General features: G+C 43.2%; 1 protein-coding gene across 1 annotated transcript in view; it reads right to left on the bottom strand.

Annotated features, from left to right (window-relative positions):
- prr16 (proline rich 16) overlaps positions 1-18894 on the bottom strand; it is a 318647-nt gene that overhangs the window by 131572 nt on the left and 168181 nt on the right. Inside the window, exon 2 of the mRNA XM_078566679.1 lies at positions 10588-11428. Coding sequence (XP_078422805.1) covers positions 10709-11428 — 720 coding nt within the window. The 3' untranslated portion in view covers positions 10588-10708. The remainder of the gene's footprint in view (positions 1-10587; positions 11429-18894) is intronic.

The following is an 18894-nucleotide window of genomic DNA, read 5'->3' as shown; positions in this document are numbered from 1 at the left end:
GAGCAGCCAACATGATTTTACAACCTCACAGAATTGTTACAGCACTGTCATATCTGTGCCGCTCTCTGCAAGAACAATTTATCTCGTGCCACTCCCCCGTCTTTTCTCCGCAGCCCTGCAAATTTTTCCACTCCAGTTAATCATCCAATTCTCTTTTGAAAGCCATGATTGAATCTGCCTCCATTACACTGTGAGGCAGTGCATTCCAGATCCTAACCGCTCTCTGGGTGAAAAAGATTTTCTCATGTTGCTGTTGCTTCTCTTGCCAGTCACCTTAAATTGGTTCTCTGGTTCTCGATCCTTCCACCCATGGGAACTGTTTCTCCCTATCTACTTTGTCTATACCCCTCCTGGCTTTGAATGCTTCTATCAAATCTTCTCTCAGCCTATATAAAAGCAAAAAAGATAAAAGCAAAAAACTGCGGATGCTGGAAATCCAAAACAAAAACAAAAATACCTGGAAAAACTCAGCAGGTCTGGCAGCATCTGCAGAGAGGAGCACAGTTAACGTTTCGAGTCCGAATGACCCTTCAACAGAACTAAGTAAAAATAGAAGAGAGGTGAAATATAAGCTGGTTTAAGGGGGGGTGGGACAAGTACCTTGAAGAAGTATTGCTCTTCTCTCTGACAGGCACTGGCCCTCTATCCAGCTCTACTTGTCCCACCCCCCGTTAAACCAGCTTATATTTCACCTCTCCTCTACTTTTACTTAGTTCTGTTGAAGGGTCATTCGGACTCGAAACGTTAACTGTGTTCCTCTCTGCAGATGCTGCCAGACTTGCTGCGTTTTTCCAGGTATTTTTGTTTTTGTTTTGAATTTCCAGCATCCGCAGTTTTTTGCTTTTATCTTAGTGTTTAATTGACTGACACCTCTCTTCAAGGAATGCCTACCATGAAGAAGTATTGCTCTTCTCTCGGCCTTCTTTTCTCCAACGAGAACAGCCCCAACTTCTCCAGTCTATTTATGTAATTAAAGTTCCTCATCCCTGGAGCCATTCTCATGAATCTTTTCTGCACCCTCTGTAATGCCTTCATATCCTTTCTAAAGTGTGGCACCCAGAGCTCTAGTTGAGGCTGAACCAGTCTTTCATACAGGTCAATCATGACTTCCTTTGCTTTTGTACTCTATGCTCCCATTTATAAAGCCTACAACCTCCTATGCTTTTTTAACCACTGTCTCAACCTGCCAAGCCACCTTCAACATTCTGTGCACATATACTCCAGGTCCCTCTGCTCCTGTGTCCACTTTAACATTGTACTCTTTATCTTATGTTACCTCTCCCTACCAAAATGAATCACTTCACACCTCTTTGCATTAAATTTCATCTGCCACTTGTCCACCCATTCCACCAGCCTGTCTATGTTGTTTTGAAGTTTAAAACTACCCTCCTCACAGTTCATAATACTTCCAAATTTTGTGTCATCCGCAAATTTTTAAATTTTGCCCTGCAAGCCATGGCCTGGGTCATTAAATTATATCAAGAGAGCAGGGATCCTAACACAGACCCGATGGGTACCCCACTATAAACCTTCCTGCAGTCCAAAAAAGAACCATTAACAATCATACTCTGTTTCCTGTCACTCAGCTAATTGTGTATCTATGTTGCTACTGTCCCTTTTGTTCCAAGAGCTTTAACTTTGCTCACAAGTCTGCTGTGTGGCACTTTCTCAAATGTCTTTTCGAAGCCCATATATGTCAAATCAACCACATTACACTCGTCTACCCTCTGTTGTCTCATCAGAAAACTCAAGGAAGTTAGTTAAACACAATTTTCCCTTGACAAATCCATGCTGGCTTTCATTAGTTAGCCCCCATTTGCCCAAGTGACTATTCATTTTTTTTCTGAATTAGTCTTTCTGAAAGCTTCCTCACCACAAAGGTTAAACTGATTGGCCTGTGGTTGCTGGGCTGTGGTTGCTGGGCTTATCTTTACACCCTTTTTTGAATAAGAGTGTAACATTTGCAATTCCTCAGTGTTGTGTCACCACCCCTGTATCTAAGGAGGATTGGAAAATTCTGGCCAGTGTGTCCACAATTTCCATACATGTATCTCTCCTTGCATCAAATTTAAGTACAGCCAGTCTATCTAATAACTCCTCCTTATCAATTTTAAACCTATCATGTGTCTCAACTACCTCCTCTTCCACCATGATGTGGGTAGCATCTTCTTCTTTGGTAAAGGAAGATACAAAGTACACATTTAGCACTTCAGCCAGGCCCTCCACCTCCATGTGCAAATCCCCTTTTAGATCTATAATCAGCCCAACTCCTCCTTTTACCACCTTTTTACTGTTAATATGCTTGTAGAAGATTTTTGGATTCCCCTTTATGTTAGCTGCCAGCCTCTTCTCATATTGTCTCTTTATTTCTCTTATTTGCTTTCACAATTCCTCTCTGGACCTTCTACATTGAGCCTGAGTCAGAATTGCATTATCCATCTGACATCTGCCACACGTATATTTTTTTGCTTCATCTTGCTGTCTCTCTCTTTCATCATCCAGGGAGCTCTGGATTTTGTTGTGCTGCCTCTACCCATCATGCGAATACACCTGGACTACACCTGAACTACGTCTTCAAAGCCAGCACATTGTTTAGCTACACTTTTGCATTACAATCCTATATGTACAACAAACCTATTGAAATTCTTTGAAGAGGTTTCTGGATTAATGGATGAGGACTATGCAAGGGATGGGTGAGATTCACTGCTGATAGTCAATGAATAGAAACTCCAGTGCAATCAAGAGGTTAGATCAATTTTCAATTTTTAGTTAATTAAATTCTTCAGGTGATGCTGTTGATGTACAGTAATGCTCATGAAATGCATTACAGACTGCCCAGATGGACTCAAAATTACTACAAAAGCTAGAAGCTGATAAACAAGAAATGCCCTTCCTGGGAAATAGTGATGGGTGGCAATTCACTGGGTTTTGACCTGGGTCCCCTATTTTCTCATTTGTGAGTATTATAAGTAGAGTATCACAAGCACTCAAATCCATTCTGGAAGTGACAAATAAACTACATTTACCATAGTATGGCTGGCATGCCACTGGGCTTATACCCAGAGATCATGAGTTATTTTTTTTTTATTCATTCATGGGATGTAGGTGTCACTGGCCAGGCTAGCCTTTATTGACCATCCCTAATTACCCTTAGAAGATGATGGTAAGATGCCTTCAGTCCAAGTGGTATAGGTACACCCACAGTGCCGTTAGGAAGGAGTTCCAGGAATTTGACCCAGCGATAGTGAAGGAACAGCGAAAAATATCCAAGTCAGGATGGTGAGTGGCTTGGAGGGGAACTTCCAGGTGGTGGTGTTCCCATCTATCTGCTGCCCTTGTCCTTCTAGATGATAGTGGGTGTGGGTTTGAAAGTTGCTGTCTAAGGAGCCTTGGTGAGTTCTTGCAGTGCATCTTGTAGATGGTACACACCGCTGCCAATGTGTGTTGGTGGTGGAGGGAGTGAATGTTTGCGGGTGAGGTGCCAATCAAGCGGGTGCTTTGTCCTGGATGGTGTTGAGCTTCTTGAGTGTTGTTGGAGCTGTACTCATCCAGGCAAGTGGAGAGTATTCCATCACACTCCCGATTTGTGCCTTGCAGATGGTGGACAGGCTTTGAGGGTCAGAAGGTGAGTTACTCACCGCAGGATTCCTAGCCTCTGACCTGCTCTTGTAGCGATTGTATTTATATGGCTAGTCCAATTCAATTTCTGGTCAATTAAACCCCCAGGATGTTGATATTGGACGATTCAGCGATGGTAATGCCATTGAATGTCAAGGGGCAATTGTTAGATTCTCTCTTGTTGGAAGTGGTCATTGCGAATGGTGCAGAACATTGTGCAATCATCAGCAAACATCCCCACTTTGACCTTATGATGGAAGGAAGGTCATTGATGAAGCAGCTGAAGGTTGTTGGGCCTAGGACACTACCCTGAGGAACTCCTGCTCTTGTATCTGTGATGTCCTGGAACTGATATGATCGACCTCTTACACCCACAACCATCTTCCTTTTTGTTAGGTATGACTCCAACCAGCAGAGAGGTTCCCCCCTGGTTCCCATTGACACCAGTTTTGCTAGGGCTCCTTGATGTCGCACTCGGTCAAAAGCTGCCTTGATGTCAAGGGCAGACACTCTCACCTCACCTCTGGAGTTCAGCTCTTTTGTTCATGTTTGAACCAAGGCCCTAATTCATGAATGACATGTTGTGGAACTGTATTTACTTGATCTGGTAATTTATGATTCACTTCCAGAACAATAACCAAGGAAGTTACAATAGTCACAAGAAACTGGATTCACCAATATTTTTCAGGGAGTTTGTAATCTTTACCCAGTCTGACCTATGTATGATTTTAATGCCATTTTATGTGATCATTTAAAGTGGTCTATCATTCCCATCAGTTGCAAACAACTTCCACAAAGTGCCATGGATGAAGAACATTAATTTCTACCACCAATAGTGGCTAGCTTGTACATCCACTGACCAAGCTGGCTCTGCTCTGGAAGAAGCTGCCATATTGGGCTGCGTAATGTGATGAGGGATTTGACATGAGGAGACAACCTACTCAACTTCATACTCACCAACCTGCCCAGCACAGATCCACTTATCCACGATGGCTCTGATTGGAGTGACAATCTATGAAGCTAAAGTCTTATCCTAACAATGAGGACTTCCTCTATTGTGTAGTGTTGCACTTTAGCTGTGATGTTTGGGATAAGCTAAGGATAAATACAGCACCCAAAACCTGGGCATCCAAGAGGCAATGTGAGCCATGAACAGCAGCAGGACTGTATAGGAGCACAATCTGTAAGTTTATGGCCCAGCACATCCGTATTCCTGAATCACCTTCAGGCAGGGAGACCAAAATTGGTTAAATTTCAAATATAAAAGGACATGCCAAGAAGATGGATCAGGCATGGCTTAGGGGAGGTATCAACCTAGAGAAGCTACCACAGAAGGCTTTATGCATGCTAAACATTAGAAGTAGAAATAACAAGAACTTGCATTTATATAGCATCTTTAACATAGTAAAACTTCCAAATTGCTTCACAGGGGTGTTGTCAAACAAAATGCAAGCCACAGAAGGAGCAGTTTTGGGTGCTGTATTTATCCAAGACAATTGGGGTTAAAGAAATAGGTTTCAGGAAATATGTCAAAGGAGAAGAGGCAAGTGGAGAAGCAGAGGGGCTTGGGGAGGAAATTCCAGAGTTTAGGTTCCAGCAGCTGAAGGAAAAACCACCAATTATAGAGTGAATAAAATCGGGGAGGAGCAGGAGATAAGAATTAGCGGAGCGCAGAAATCGCAAAGGGTTGTAGAGCTGGAGGAAATTAGAGAGATAGGGAGGGATGAGGTTGTGAAGGCATTTGAAAACAAGGATGAGAATTTTAAATTGAGGCTTTACTGGACCAGGAGTCGATGTTGGTCAGCAAGAAGAGGAGTGATAGGTAAAAGGGGCTTGGTGTGGGTTGGATACCAGCAACGAGTTTTGGACGGGTTCAAGTTTTTTGAGGGCAGAAGATTGAAGGCTGGCCAGCGGAGTATTGGAATAGGCAAGTTAAGAGGTAAAAATGGCCTGGGTGAGGGTGTCAGCAACAAAGTGAAACAGGTGGACATGGGAAAGATTACAGAGCTAGAAATGATGGAGCAGTTAAGTAGTCAAAAGTTCATCTTAGGATCAAATAGGGTACCAAGGATACAAGCAATCTGATTCAGCTTCAGACAGTGACCAGGGAGAGGGATGGACTCGATGGCTGGGAATAAAGATTGTAGAAGCACCCAGATAATGGCTTTACTCTTTCCAATATTTAGTTGGTGGCAATTTTTCCCATCCATGACTAGGTGGTGGGCAGGCAGTGCAATAAATCAGAGGCAGTGGACGGTGGTAGATGGTGATAAGATAGATGGTGGTAAGATAGAGCTGGGTGATGTCTGTACATTTTTAAAAATTCATTCACAGGATATGGGCTTCGCTGGCTAGGCTAACATTTATTACCCATCCCTAGTTGCCCTGAGTAGGTGGTGGTGAGCTGCCTTCTTGAACCGCTGTAGTCCATGTGGTGTAGGTACACCCACAGTGCTGTTAGGAAGGGAGTTCCAGGATTTTGACCCAGCGACAGTGAAGGAACAGAGATATATTTCCAAGTCAGGATGGTGAGTGACTTGGAGGGGAACTTCCAGGTGGTGGCGTTCCCATCTATCTGCTGCCCTTGTCCTTCTAGGTGGTAGTAGTCACGGGTTTGGAAGATGCTGTCTAAGGAGCCTTGGTGAATTCTTGCAGTGCACCTTGTAGATGGTACACACTGCTGCTACTGTGCGTCAGTGGTGGAGGGAGTGAATGTTTGTGGATGTGGTGCCAATCAACCGGACTGCTTTGTCCTGGACGGTGTCCAGCTTCTTCAGTGTTGTAGGAGCTGCACTCATCCACGCAAGTGGGGAGTATTCCATCACACTCCTGACTTGTGCCGTCTAGATGGTGGACAGACTTTGGGGAGTCAGGAGGCGAGTTACTCATCGCACGATTCCTAGCCTCTGACCTGCTCTTGTAGCCACAGTATTTATATGGCTAGTTCAGTTCAGTTTCTGATCAATAGTAATCCCCGGGATTTTGATAATTGGGGATTCAGTGGCGGTAATGCCATTGAACAACAAAGGGTGCTGGGCGGATTCTGTCTTGTTGGAGATGGTCATTGCCTGACACCTGACCTGTTATTTGCCACTTGTCAGCCCAAGCCTAGATGTTGTCCAGGTCTTGCTGCATTTGGACATGGACTGCTTCAGTATCTGAGGAGTCACGAATGGTACTGAACGTTGTGCAATCATCAGTGAACATCCCCACTTCTGACTTTATGATGGAAGGAAGATCATTGATGAAGCAGCTGAAGATGATTGGGCCTAGGACACTACCCTGAGAAACTCCTGCAGTGATGTCCTGGAGCTGAGATGACTGACCTCCAACAACCACAACCATCTTCCTTTGTGCTAGGTATGACTCCAGCAAGCAGAGAGTTTTCCCCCTCATTCCCATCGACTCCAGTTTTGCTAGGGCTCCTTGATGCCACACTTGGTCAAATGTTGCCTTGCTGCCAAGGGCAGTCACTCTCACCTCACCTCGGGAGTTCAGATCTTTTGTCCATTTTTGACCCAAGGCTGCAACGAGGTCAGGAGCTGAGTGGCCCTGGTGGAACCCAAACTGGGCATCAGTGAGAAGGTTGTTGCTAAGCAGGTGCCGCTTGATAGCACTGTTGATGACCCCTTCCATTACTTTGTTGATGATGGAGCGTAGACTGATGGGGTGGTAAATGGCCGGGTTGGATATGTCCTGTTTTTCGTGTACAGGACATACCTGGGCAATTTTCCACATAGCTGGGTAGATGCCAGTGTTGCAGCTGTACTGGAAGAGCTTGGCTAGGGGCATAGCAAGTTCTGGAGCACAAGTCTTCAGTACTATTGCCGTTTTATTGTCAGGGCCCATAGCCTTTGCAGTATCCAGTGCCTTCAGCCGTTTCTTGATATCACATGGAGTGAATCAAATTGGCTGAAGACTGGTATCTGTGATGCTGGGGACCTCTGGAGGAGGCCAAGATGGATCATCCACTCGGCACTTCTGGCTGAAGATTGTTGTGAATGCTTCAGCCTTACCTTTTGCACTGCTGTGCTGGGCTCCTCCATCTTTGAGGATGGGGATATTTGTGGAGCCACCTCCTCCAGTGAGTTGTTTAATTGTCCACCACCATTCATGACTGGATGTGGCAGGACTGCGGAGCTTAGATCTGATCCGTTGGTAGTGGGATCACTTAGCTCTGTCTATTGCTTGCTGCTTATGCTGTTTGGCACGCAAGTAGTCCTGTTTTATAGTTTCACCAGGTTGACACCACTTTTTTAGGTATGCCAGGTGCTGCTCCTGGCATGCCCTCCTGCACTCTTCATTGAACTAGGGTTGATCCCCTACCCTGATGATAATGGTGGAGTGGGGTATATGCCCAGCCATGAGGTTACAGATTGTGTTCGAGTACAATTCTGCTGCTGCTGATGGCCCACAGCACCTCATGGATGCCCAGTCTTGAGTTGCTAGATCTGCTTGAAACCTATCCCATTTAGCACGGTGGCCACACAACACGATGGAGGGTATCCTCAATGTGAAGGTGGGACTTCGTCTCCACAATGACTGTGCGGCGGTCACTTCTACCGATACTGTCATGGACAGATGCATCTGCGGCAGGCAGGTTGGTGAGGATGAGGTCAAGTATGTTTTTCCCTCTTGTTGGTTCCCTCACTACCTGCTGTAGCGAAGAGCTTGACATGTAGAACTTGACATTGTATATTCAGATGATGTTGCCTAGAGGCAGCATGTCAATGATAAATAGAAAGAGTATAAGGATAAATCCTTGGGGGACTCCACAGGTTATAGTAAGGGAAGAGGAAGAGAACCAATTGCAGATAATTCTAAGCTTATGGTTGTATAGATAAGAATGAAACCAGGTGAGGCAAGCTGAATGAAGGTGGAGAGACAATTGGTGGAGGATGGTATGGTCAACCATGCCAAAGGCTGCAGACAGGTCAAGAAGAATGAGGAGGGTTAGATAGTTTACCATGGTCACATTTATATAGGATGTCATTTGTGGCTTTGGTAAAGGCCATTTCAGGGCTGTGGCATCAGGTTCAAACATAGGAGTTAGGGGAAACTTGGGCACAGATTTGGGAGATGACAACATATTGAAGGTCATTGGAGAGGAAAGGGGGATTGGACATGGGGTGCTAGCTTGCAACGGCAGAGGTGCCAAGGATAGGTTTTTTGAGGATAGGGTGATAATGACAAATTTGTAAGGGACGGAGACAGTACCTGAAAGGAAAACATTAACATTATCAGCTTTCATGAGGACTAGGAAGAGAAGTTAGGTGGTCAGCAAATTGGCAGGAATAGTTTTCAAGGCAGCAGGGGATGGGTCTTGTGGGCAAGATGAGCTTGCAGTGAGCATGAGGGAAGATGGGATAGAAACCAGAGAAAGATGCAAGTTCAGGACTAGAGCAAGGGGCGGAGGAAAACTTAGAGGAAGGTTAACTTGTTGAATTAGAAGAAGAGAAGGAAGAAACACATGTAGCTGATGAGATGGTTTCAAGATTATTGACAAAGAAGCATATGAGTTCCTTGCGCTTATTGTTGGGGTGAGGTTGGAGGAGGTAGAGAAGAAGGTTTCCACAAGATGGTTTGTAGTGGAGAAGAGAAGCCTGGGGATTATCTTTGCATTCCTGGAATAGTGAACAATTTTGACAGAGCAGAGCAGGAATTTATAATGCTTTTCATGGTTCAGCCAGTCCCAGCAATAAATAGCTCAACCAAAATTGTATTATTTGTAAAGAAAAGTGCACATTTGTGAAGTTAAAAGCAACAACAAAAAAAGTACCAGCAGTGTAAACAAAAATGGAAGTTACTGCTGTTTGCAGAACAACTTGTTCAATACTTAATCTGGCCTTGCACTTGTTAAAGAGTTACACTGATTCCATATGTTTGACATAATGATGTTTGTGAATATTTAACTTACTGGATGAAGTTTTGTGTAAGACTTTTTCATCATGATGTCTTTATAATGAACTGTTCTCTGAAGTGCATGGGATGGGTTGATTCTAATTTTCTGTACATTTGTTTCAAAACTAATATATATATATATTTATATATGAAAAATATAAAAAATCAAGCACAAAGGACAGTTACATAAGTTAATAACCAACAAACAACAATATGCTTCCAGTGAAAATCTGCAGAACAACCAAAACAGTATAATTGGTAAAAGATGGAACACTAAGTATTTTGGGCTTATTGCAGCAATTTAATAAGACCACTTATTCTCTTTCTATATCTGTCTCATGGAAAATGGTTTCAAAGCACGATTTACATCCTGCTTCCATTATTAGCACTGTGTGAGTTATGTACAGTGGCAAATGAAAATTTCTGTTCCTTACGGAAGTATTACACTGTAAGAATTTAATTCAAGTCCTTCAATTAGGTTCATTAAATCTCATAGGCTCCATCATCTCAGTATTGCAGCATTGTATTTTTAGTAAATGCATTTTATTCTGACAGAGCATGGTGGTATATAATTATGTTTTTATATCTTTAAATTATATGGGTGTAACTTAAAAAAGTGTAGTTTTGGGTTTTTAACTGAACAGCTATAAAAATAGGAAGTGGCTTATATACCAAAGTGACATCTTGATTGTTTTTTGTAGCACCTTGCTCTGTAATGATTACAATATTATTATTGAATCAGGAATAAACTAGCGCAAAGTTAGCTTGACTTAATTATTAATACAGGTAAATTGACTTTGTTGGTAAATAATGTTAACTAAGTACTGCAATGAGAATAAATACAGCTATCACAATGGAGATGATTATGTTTCGGATGAATATTGTCACATGATTTTTTTAATGATCTGTAAGAGCCAACAGAGAGTGATGTTATGCTGCATTTCAATACGTTGATGTTTATAGCTATCAAACAACCAGTATAGTGCACTATGTAGAGTACATGATTCAACTGCAAAACTACTGGCACAAACAATGGAAACATTTGAAAGTAGAAATGGATGCACTTACCATGATTTCTTCTGTGTCACTTCACTGGAGAACGCTGGGTATAATGTGTTTTGGCTCTTTATTGCTCGAGTAGAAAGTGCTCAATTCGTTAGGATACAAAATAGTTTACATGATCCTTGCATCAAACTGTTGTGGTTGTTGTCTTCCTCAGAATAGTTTTTTGAGGTTTTGGAGCAGTCTGTGGAGGTGTGATTTTAGCCTTTATGGTTGGGAAATTATTACTAAAGTTACTGCCTGATCCTCCATTTTCAAGGGGAGGGCACTGGTGCGGTGGCTTTCCTTTTGCATTGCTCAATTCACCATGTAAATGCACGCCCCTGTTTCTCATGTCATACTGAACATCACAATCCGGACAGTAGCCATGGTACTGAACTTCCTCATTAAATCGAACTCTTTCCCGTGTAACCTCTGGACATTTATCTTTAGCAACTCTGGGCACCAGTGGCTGTTTGCGCATTTTTTCTGGATTGCTACCAGGGAGACAACACACATCTCCATTTGGCATTTTATCTGTCTTACACAAGAATGCACCATTGCGGAGCAAGGCCCCATTGGTCGTCAGAGGGTTAACACAGTAAGATAGTCTGCGGGGTTCCTCACATCGCATGGGGGTTAATCGTGGAGGTGGAGGTGGGGGATTGGCTTTCTTTAGCACGGTTAGCATAGCTGATGAAGTCACTGTTGTCTTGCAAATTGATCTAACTGAGTGCACTTTGATCTTATCCAGGCTTGAGGCTGTTGTACTACTTGAGGTGCTATTTATAGTGTCAGTCTTGGAGCTGTCAGTCATTTCCTCCTCCAGCTGTAGGTCACAGGTAAGATGGTCTATTTGGTCAACTACCTGCACAGGATGGGAAAAAACAGTGAGGATCCAATAAGCATGATAGCTTGTCAATCCAGGAGTGAAGTAATTGTACCATCATTCATAAAGCTATAATAAATGCACACAATCCTGCATCTGTTACCTCAAATAACTGTGCAAACAATTGTAATCATTAAAAGAAGATAAATTTCATGAAATTGTGGTGTTTAAAACAATCTTTCTCATGACTTTCCAATCCCACAATTGCCTATGCTGTAACTTTATGTGAAACACAATTATTTCTTGGCGTCAATAATAGCATATTGAATGGCTTGTTCAGCACTCAGCCTGAACGCACAACACATTGGCTCAGATTTTGTGGTGTAATGACAGCAAAACTGTTAGTGTTTGTCATCATTACTCTAAAATTGAAAGCGACTTCTAGATTCATCATACGCACAGAAACTGCTGTCAGTGATTCTGCCCTTCCCCATAGTGTGTGCTGTTGTAAGTTCCTCGAGACTATAGTCAAGTAGAAATCACTGGACTGATGAAAACTTGCAGCTATAGATTACCTGTGTCCCTATAAAAACCTTTGACAAAGCTAAACATTTTAATGAGATGTAGCGGGGGTGGAATTTAATGCTCATCATGGTGGGTCCATCAACCAGCCCGACTGTGGCCATTGCAAGTCCTCTCAACCTGATTTAACACTGATCAGGCATGAGTATTGCTGAAAAAAGAGACATGCTATTGAAGATTTTTGCCTTGCACTCATCAGGATAGCTCGCAAAAAAATTACCAACAGTAACAGGAGAACAACAATTTATTCTGCATGAAAGGTGAGTGCTGATTGGTTGGCAAGTGGACTCTGATTGTTGGAGGTGTTGCCATGGAGAATGCAGTTCAATTAGGGGGAGGAGGAGGTGTAGTGGTGTTGTCACTAGACTAGTACTCCAGAGACTGAGGATAATGCTCTGGGGACCTGGGTTTGAATTCCACCATGGCAGGTGGTGAAATTTTAATTCAATAAATATCTGGAATTAAAAGTCCAACAATGACCATGAATCAATTGTCATTAAAAACCCATCTGGTTCACTAGTGCCCTTTAGGGAAGGAAATCTGCTGTCCTTACCTAGATCCACAGCAATGTGGTTGACTCTGAAAAGGCCTAGCCAGCCATTCAGTTGTATCAAACGTCTAAAAAGTATAAAGGAAATATCATTTTTTTTTCCTAATATTACTGTGGGACACTGAAGTAGGTTTATTGGGACTATGTGTATATATGTTTGTGCGTGTGTTTAGTTTAATTAAACAGCAGACAGTCAGGCTGCAAGTTTTGAATCATCAAGAGGCCATTAGGTATAACACAGGCATTTGAAATGGAGATGGGTAAACTCGGGTTAAGTCCCAGCAGATACTGTGTGAATGGAATTTGCATTTTTAGATAAGTTGAGAGGTTGTTTGATTGGCAAAGGGACATGATAAGATGTTTACAACTGGCAAGGTGAAGAAGGCCAGGTTATTAAGTTTATTTTTCCCAAAAGTGCTGGCCATATTGCCAACATGAAAGATTTTAATATTCTGGGAGAAGTACCTCCCAAAGTAAGGGTGAAACAATGGGATTTATACATCAAAAGGGAGAAAATGTATTTAAAGAAAGATGGAAGGCTGTATGAGGCATGGCCATGTGAAATCTTGAAAGGTGCACTGTGTGAAACAGTCTTATAAAAAAAGCCTCGAGCCACACTGGAGAAATTTGCTATTCCAGTAACAAAGGTTATGTTAGAAGCCTTTGGAGTTCCATTGTCAAGTAAGAGGGAGAGAGAAGCTGTGGAACACCTCCCTTATAGTAACAGTGGGTGCTTGTGGCAATATTGCTGGATGTTTTGTAGATGAAGAATCTATTTGGACAGTTGCCTGAAAGGGGGGTGTAAAGGGGAGTCTAGTTAAGTAGAAATCTTGTGAGAACTGTTGGAAAACTAAATGTAACTGTGCAACTATAGTTTTGTGTGTTTAAGTTTTATTTTCTTTTGTTAATAAATGTTCTAATTTAATCTTTAAAATCTCGAAAGGTAGTGTACTCATTACTTCTGACTTCAGTGCACAAACCTTCTAGTAATAAATACAAATTGCAAAATCATTGTGATAGCGTGGGATTTGGTCAGTGTGGCAAATACCACCTGCTATACCATAACAAAAGCCTAAAAGGAATGGAACTAAAATCAACCAAGGCACCAGAAATGACAACGACAAACTCAGCCCTGTCGACCCTGCAAAGTCCTCCTTACCAACATCTGGGGGCTAGTGCCAAAGTTGGGAGAGCTGTCTCACAGACTAGTCAAGCAACAGCCTGACGTAGTCATCCTCACGGAATCATATCTTATAGACAATGTCCCAGACACCACAATCACCATCCCCGGCACAACAGAACCAGCAGAGGTGGTGGCACAGTGGTATACAGTCAGGAGGGAGTTGTTCTGGGAGTACTCAGCATCGATGTTGGTCCCCATGAAGTCTCATGGCATCAGGTCAAACATGGGCAAGAAAACCTCCTGTGGATTATCATGTACCACTCCCCACCCCTCCATGTAGAACACCACTGAGGGTGGCACGGGTGCAGAATGTACTCTGGATGGGGGACTTAATGTCAATGGCTCAGCAGCAGAACTACTGATCAAGCTGGCCATGTCCCAAAGGACATAGCTGCTAGACTGTGTATGCGGCAGGTGGTGAGGGAACCAACAAGAGGGAAAAGCATACTTGACTTCAACCTCACCAACCTGCCTGCCACAGATGCATCTGTCCATGACAGTATAAGTGGAAGTGACCACCACATAGTCCTTATGGAGACAAGGTCCTGTCTTCGCATTAAGGATACCCTCCATCATGTTGTGTGGTACTACTACCGTGTTAAATAGAATAGGTTTCAAACAGATCTAGCAACTTAGGGCAGAATTTTACGGCCCTGTTTCGGTGGGGATGGGGCCGTAAAATGCGGATAGATATTCTAAACCTCATTGACTTTGGCAGGAACGTAAAATCCCAATGCCGTAAAAATTTCACCCATAAGACTGGGCAACATGAGGCACTGTGGGCCAGCAGAAGCAGCAGAATTATACTCAACCAAATCTGTAACCTCATGGCCTATCACTTGATACTGCAAAGGCTATGGGCCCTGACAATATTCTGGCAAACTTGTGCTCCAGAACTTGCCTCGCCCCTAGCCAAACTGTTCCAGTACAGCTAGTTGTACATCTACCACATTACACATTACACGTTACACATCTACCCGGCCATGTGGAAAATTGTCCTGTACACAAAAAGCAGGACAAATCCAACCCAGCCAATTACCACCACCACCACCCCCATTGCCCCGCTCCTCCCCCAACCCTGCCAATTCCGTCTAATCTTGATCATCAGTAAAGTGATGGAAGAGGTCATTAACAGTGCTATTAAGCAGCACTTGCTTAGCAATCGCCTGCTTACTGACCCTTAGTTTGGGTTCTGCCAGGACCAGGCTCCTGACCTCATTATAGCCTTGGTTCAAACATGGGCAAATGAACTAAATTCCAGAGGTGAGGTGAAAGTGACTGCCCTTGACATCAAGGCAGCATCTGGCTGAATATGGCACTGAGGAGCCCTAGCAAAAGTGGGGTCAATAGGAATCAGGGGGAAAACTGTCCACCTAGCACAAAGGAAGATGGTTGTGATTGTTGTTGGTCAATCATCTCAGCTCCAGGACATCACTGCAGAAGTTCCACAGGGTAGTGTCCTAGGCTGCTTCATCAATGACCTTCATTCCATTATAAGGTCAGAAGTGGGGATGTTTGCTGATGATTACACAATGTTCAGCACCATTCGCGACTCCTCAGATACTGAAGCAGTCCATGTCCAAATGAAACAAGACCTGGCCAATATCCAGGCTTGGGCTGATAAGTGACAAGTAATATTCATGGCACACAAGTGTCAGGCAATGACCATCTCCAACAAGAAAGAGTCCAAACATCTCCCCTTGACCTTCAATGGCTTTATCATCACTGAATCCCCCACTATCAACAGCTTGGGAGTTACTATAGACCAGAAACTGAGCTAGCCATATAAATACTGTGGCTACAGGAGCAGGTCTGAGGCTAGGAATCCTACAGTGAGTAACTCACCTCTTGACTCCCTAAAGTCTGTCCACCATCTACAAGGCACAAGTCAGGATGGTCATGGAATACCCTCCACTTGCCTGGATGAGACACCATCCAGAACAAAGAAGCCTGCTTGATTGTCATCCCATCCATAAACATTCACTCCCTCAACCACCGATGCACAGTGGCAGAAGTATGTACCATCTACAAGATGCACTGCAGGAACTCAGAAAGCCTCCTTAGACAGCGCCTTCCAAACCCATGACCGTTAATATCAAGAAGAACAAGGTCAGCAGACACATGGGATCACCAACACGTGAAATTTCCCCTCCAAACCACTCAACATCCTGACTTGGAAATATATCATCATTAATTCACTGTCGCTGTGTCAAAATCTTGGAACTCCCTCCCTAACAGCACTGTGGTGTACCTACATCACATGGACTGCACTGGTTAAAGAAGGCAACTCACCACCACCTTCTCAAGTGCAACTATGAATGGGCAGTAAATGGCCTAGTCAGTGATGCCCACATCCCATGAACAAATTTTTAAAAAGCTACAGGCCAACCAGAGGCCAGTGGCAGTCAAGTATCAGCAGCGCCACTTGGAGCAGAGGCCATTGCCAGTGCTGAAGAAGGCCCAGGCTGCAGGAGTGTCGCTGGAGCCTGGAATGATGTCGGGTGAGGCTCCCTTACCAGGTCAGTTGGTGAAGCCCTGGCAAGAGAGAGGAGGGGGGGCTCGTATTAAGGGTAGGCACGGGTGTTCACAGGTACGCTGCCCTCGCCACAAGTGGATCTCTCCATCAGACATGGGCTGCCCAAGTCGGAAGGACCCCTCTCCTAACACCAAAGGTTGAATACCAGCAGGGGGAAGAGACCTTTAAGTGTTTATTTAAGTGCCTCAGTTAGCTTCCAGTGGGGAAAGCCATGCTCAGCATTTTCCATCTTGGACTTAATCAAGGGGAGTCAGGAAGACGACAGGTCTCCACCTTCCCTCCTGATCATACAGCCCTCCCATCTCCCAGCTCACATTAAATCCGCCTAAGGTTTTTTACGATGGATTAAGCTCATAATTACTGCTGACCAACCTCATTGATCCTAAAAAACTAAAGTTATATTTGTTGAATGTCTGATTTCTCCATTCTTCATTTAAACGGTTGGAATATCATAAACAGCAGGCTTGCAATTTCCTGAGAAAGATTCCCTGCACCTCAGCCTATGTCAAGAATACTTGGCTATGCCTTCGGTCTTAGTATTGCTGTGGTGTGCCTGCCTTTCATTTGTGTTCTTAACATTTCTGACCCATTTTGTTTCTTTTTAAAAATATTATTCTTTCGGAACTTGTCCCTAACTTTGTCTGCTCTGCCTGAGGTACAGGACACATTATTGGATTTATTCACAGGGTAAATATGTTCCCTGCAAGAAACTTTATCCACCTAGAATGCCTCTTGGAGATACTCATATACGTGGTTCATCTCCTTCTAAAGTTCAACTCCCACATAGCAACTGGAAATGTTACATTCAATTAATTACATAAAATCTGGAAGCAAGTATCAGTCATGTTAATCATGCAACTATTGGGTTGTTGTACAAACTCATCTGATGTCCTTTCAGAAAGGAAAGCTGCTGTCCTTACCTGGTCTGGCCCATACATGACTGCAGATCCACAACACGCAGTTGACTATCAACTGCCCTCTGAAATGGTCTAACAAGCCACTTAGTTGCATTCAAGTAGGCAGCTCACCACCACTCAATGGAACTTAGGGATGGGCAATAAATGCTGACATTACCAGTGACGCCCACACTCCATATATGAATTAAAAAGAAGAATTAGTTATGTACTCTCAATTAGTGCAATTCGCAGCCAGGAGTTTAAGATCATAATATTACCTCTCGCGTAGAGGCACTACTTGAACACTGAGCATTCATAAGAGCCTGGAAAGCATTCTGATCATGTGTGTGTGGTTAGCTGGGATGCAAAAAAAAACATTGAGCTATGCAGATGAAAACTTGGAAGGTATGAAACTTGTGAGCATGGAAGCAAAGTTTATAAAACACTTATACAAGAACAAAGTGCTTGAAGCACCTTCATATTTCTCATTAAATCTTTGAGCTCAATATTTTCAAGCACTGGAAATCAAGATATGATTCTTAATGCAAAAGCTATTAACAGAGTAAACTACATTATATATGACCGTCAATGGAAGAAAACCTTCAGGCCTGAAAAGTGCCCAGTCTCCCTCAAATTACCCTGGAAAGGCGAAGTATCTCAAAAAATTTGAACAGGTTATGCAGGCTTTTTCATGCTGCTACTATGCAGTGGCTACTTATGTTTCCATTAACAGCATGCTGCCATCAGTCCAAAAAGATGTTCCATACCATACAATTGAGCAATATAGTGTATGAATTTCAGTACTGGTGCAATGCCAGCTACAAAGGCTACACATCTCAATGATTGGATGATTGAATCAAGCAAATCAAATAGGTAAAGTACAGACTGTACCCAAACAACCACACTTGCAAAAGCCAAAACAAAGCGTCCACTATTACTTGTGATTCCGTGATTGGGCAACACTTACTGAACAATCCTGAGTGTGCTAACAGCCATAGTAATAACCAATTTAAGATAATCAGTCGAGCTTGTAATGTGGCTCATTTACACTTGCTGCAAATGACTTACATTGATAAGCAGGGACCCGTTCTCTGCAAACAAAAGGAATATTATTAAACATGCAGATGTGCTAGATCAGTTATGTATATTGTTGGCCTCTGCGTTGCACGTTGCATGTTGAAATATTAAAGGCAACCCAGGTTAAGAAGGTATTCTTTAACATGAGTGAGAACAGACCAACATACATTGATTCCTGGTCTCCTTCCCCTCCTGACCCAACTATCTGACTCCCAAGTGCACAAACCCTTGATGTCTCCTGGTCTCCTTTCCTTCTCAATTTCTGATCCAATTCCCTCCGCGCCACCACACCATCAACCCGCAATGTTCCTCAGTCCTTGCTGCCTCCCAATTGCTGGTCCAATCCCCTCCACCCACCATTGCATCAGCTCACAATGTTTCCTGGTTGCTGAGGACAATCCCCAATGGCCTCCAATTGCGATCTTCTACAACAGGCTTGCCCTCTAATGTAAAGCAATTAGTTTTCCAATGGATTGAATGAACCCAAGCATATATTCAGGGAATAAATGAAATGGGATGACAGGATATAGGTACAAATTTGAAGCCACAAACTTTGAGAATGATGAGGGAATATCATCATCAGCACGTTGTTATGGCATGGCTGATAGTAAATACCGAGCTGCCCAAATCACAGAGGAAAACTTGAAGCAGCTGCCAAAACGTTTTTGCAATTTCTACAGT

Source organism: Cetorhinus maximus, chromosome 2 (genome assembly GCF_964194155.1).
Source record: "Cetorhinus maximus chromosome 2, sCetMax3.hap1.1, whole genome shotgun sequence".
In the NCBI taxonomy this organism is placed as follows: domain Eukaryota; kingdom Metazoa; phylum Chordata; class Chondrichthyes; order Lamniformes; family Cetorhinidae; genus Cetorhinus; species Cetorhinus maximus.
Note: the sequence above shows the minus strand (reverse complement) of the source record. Positions and strands in the feature narration are given on the sequence as shown.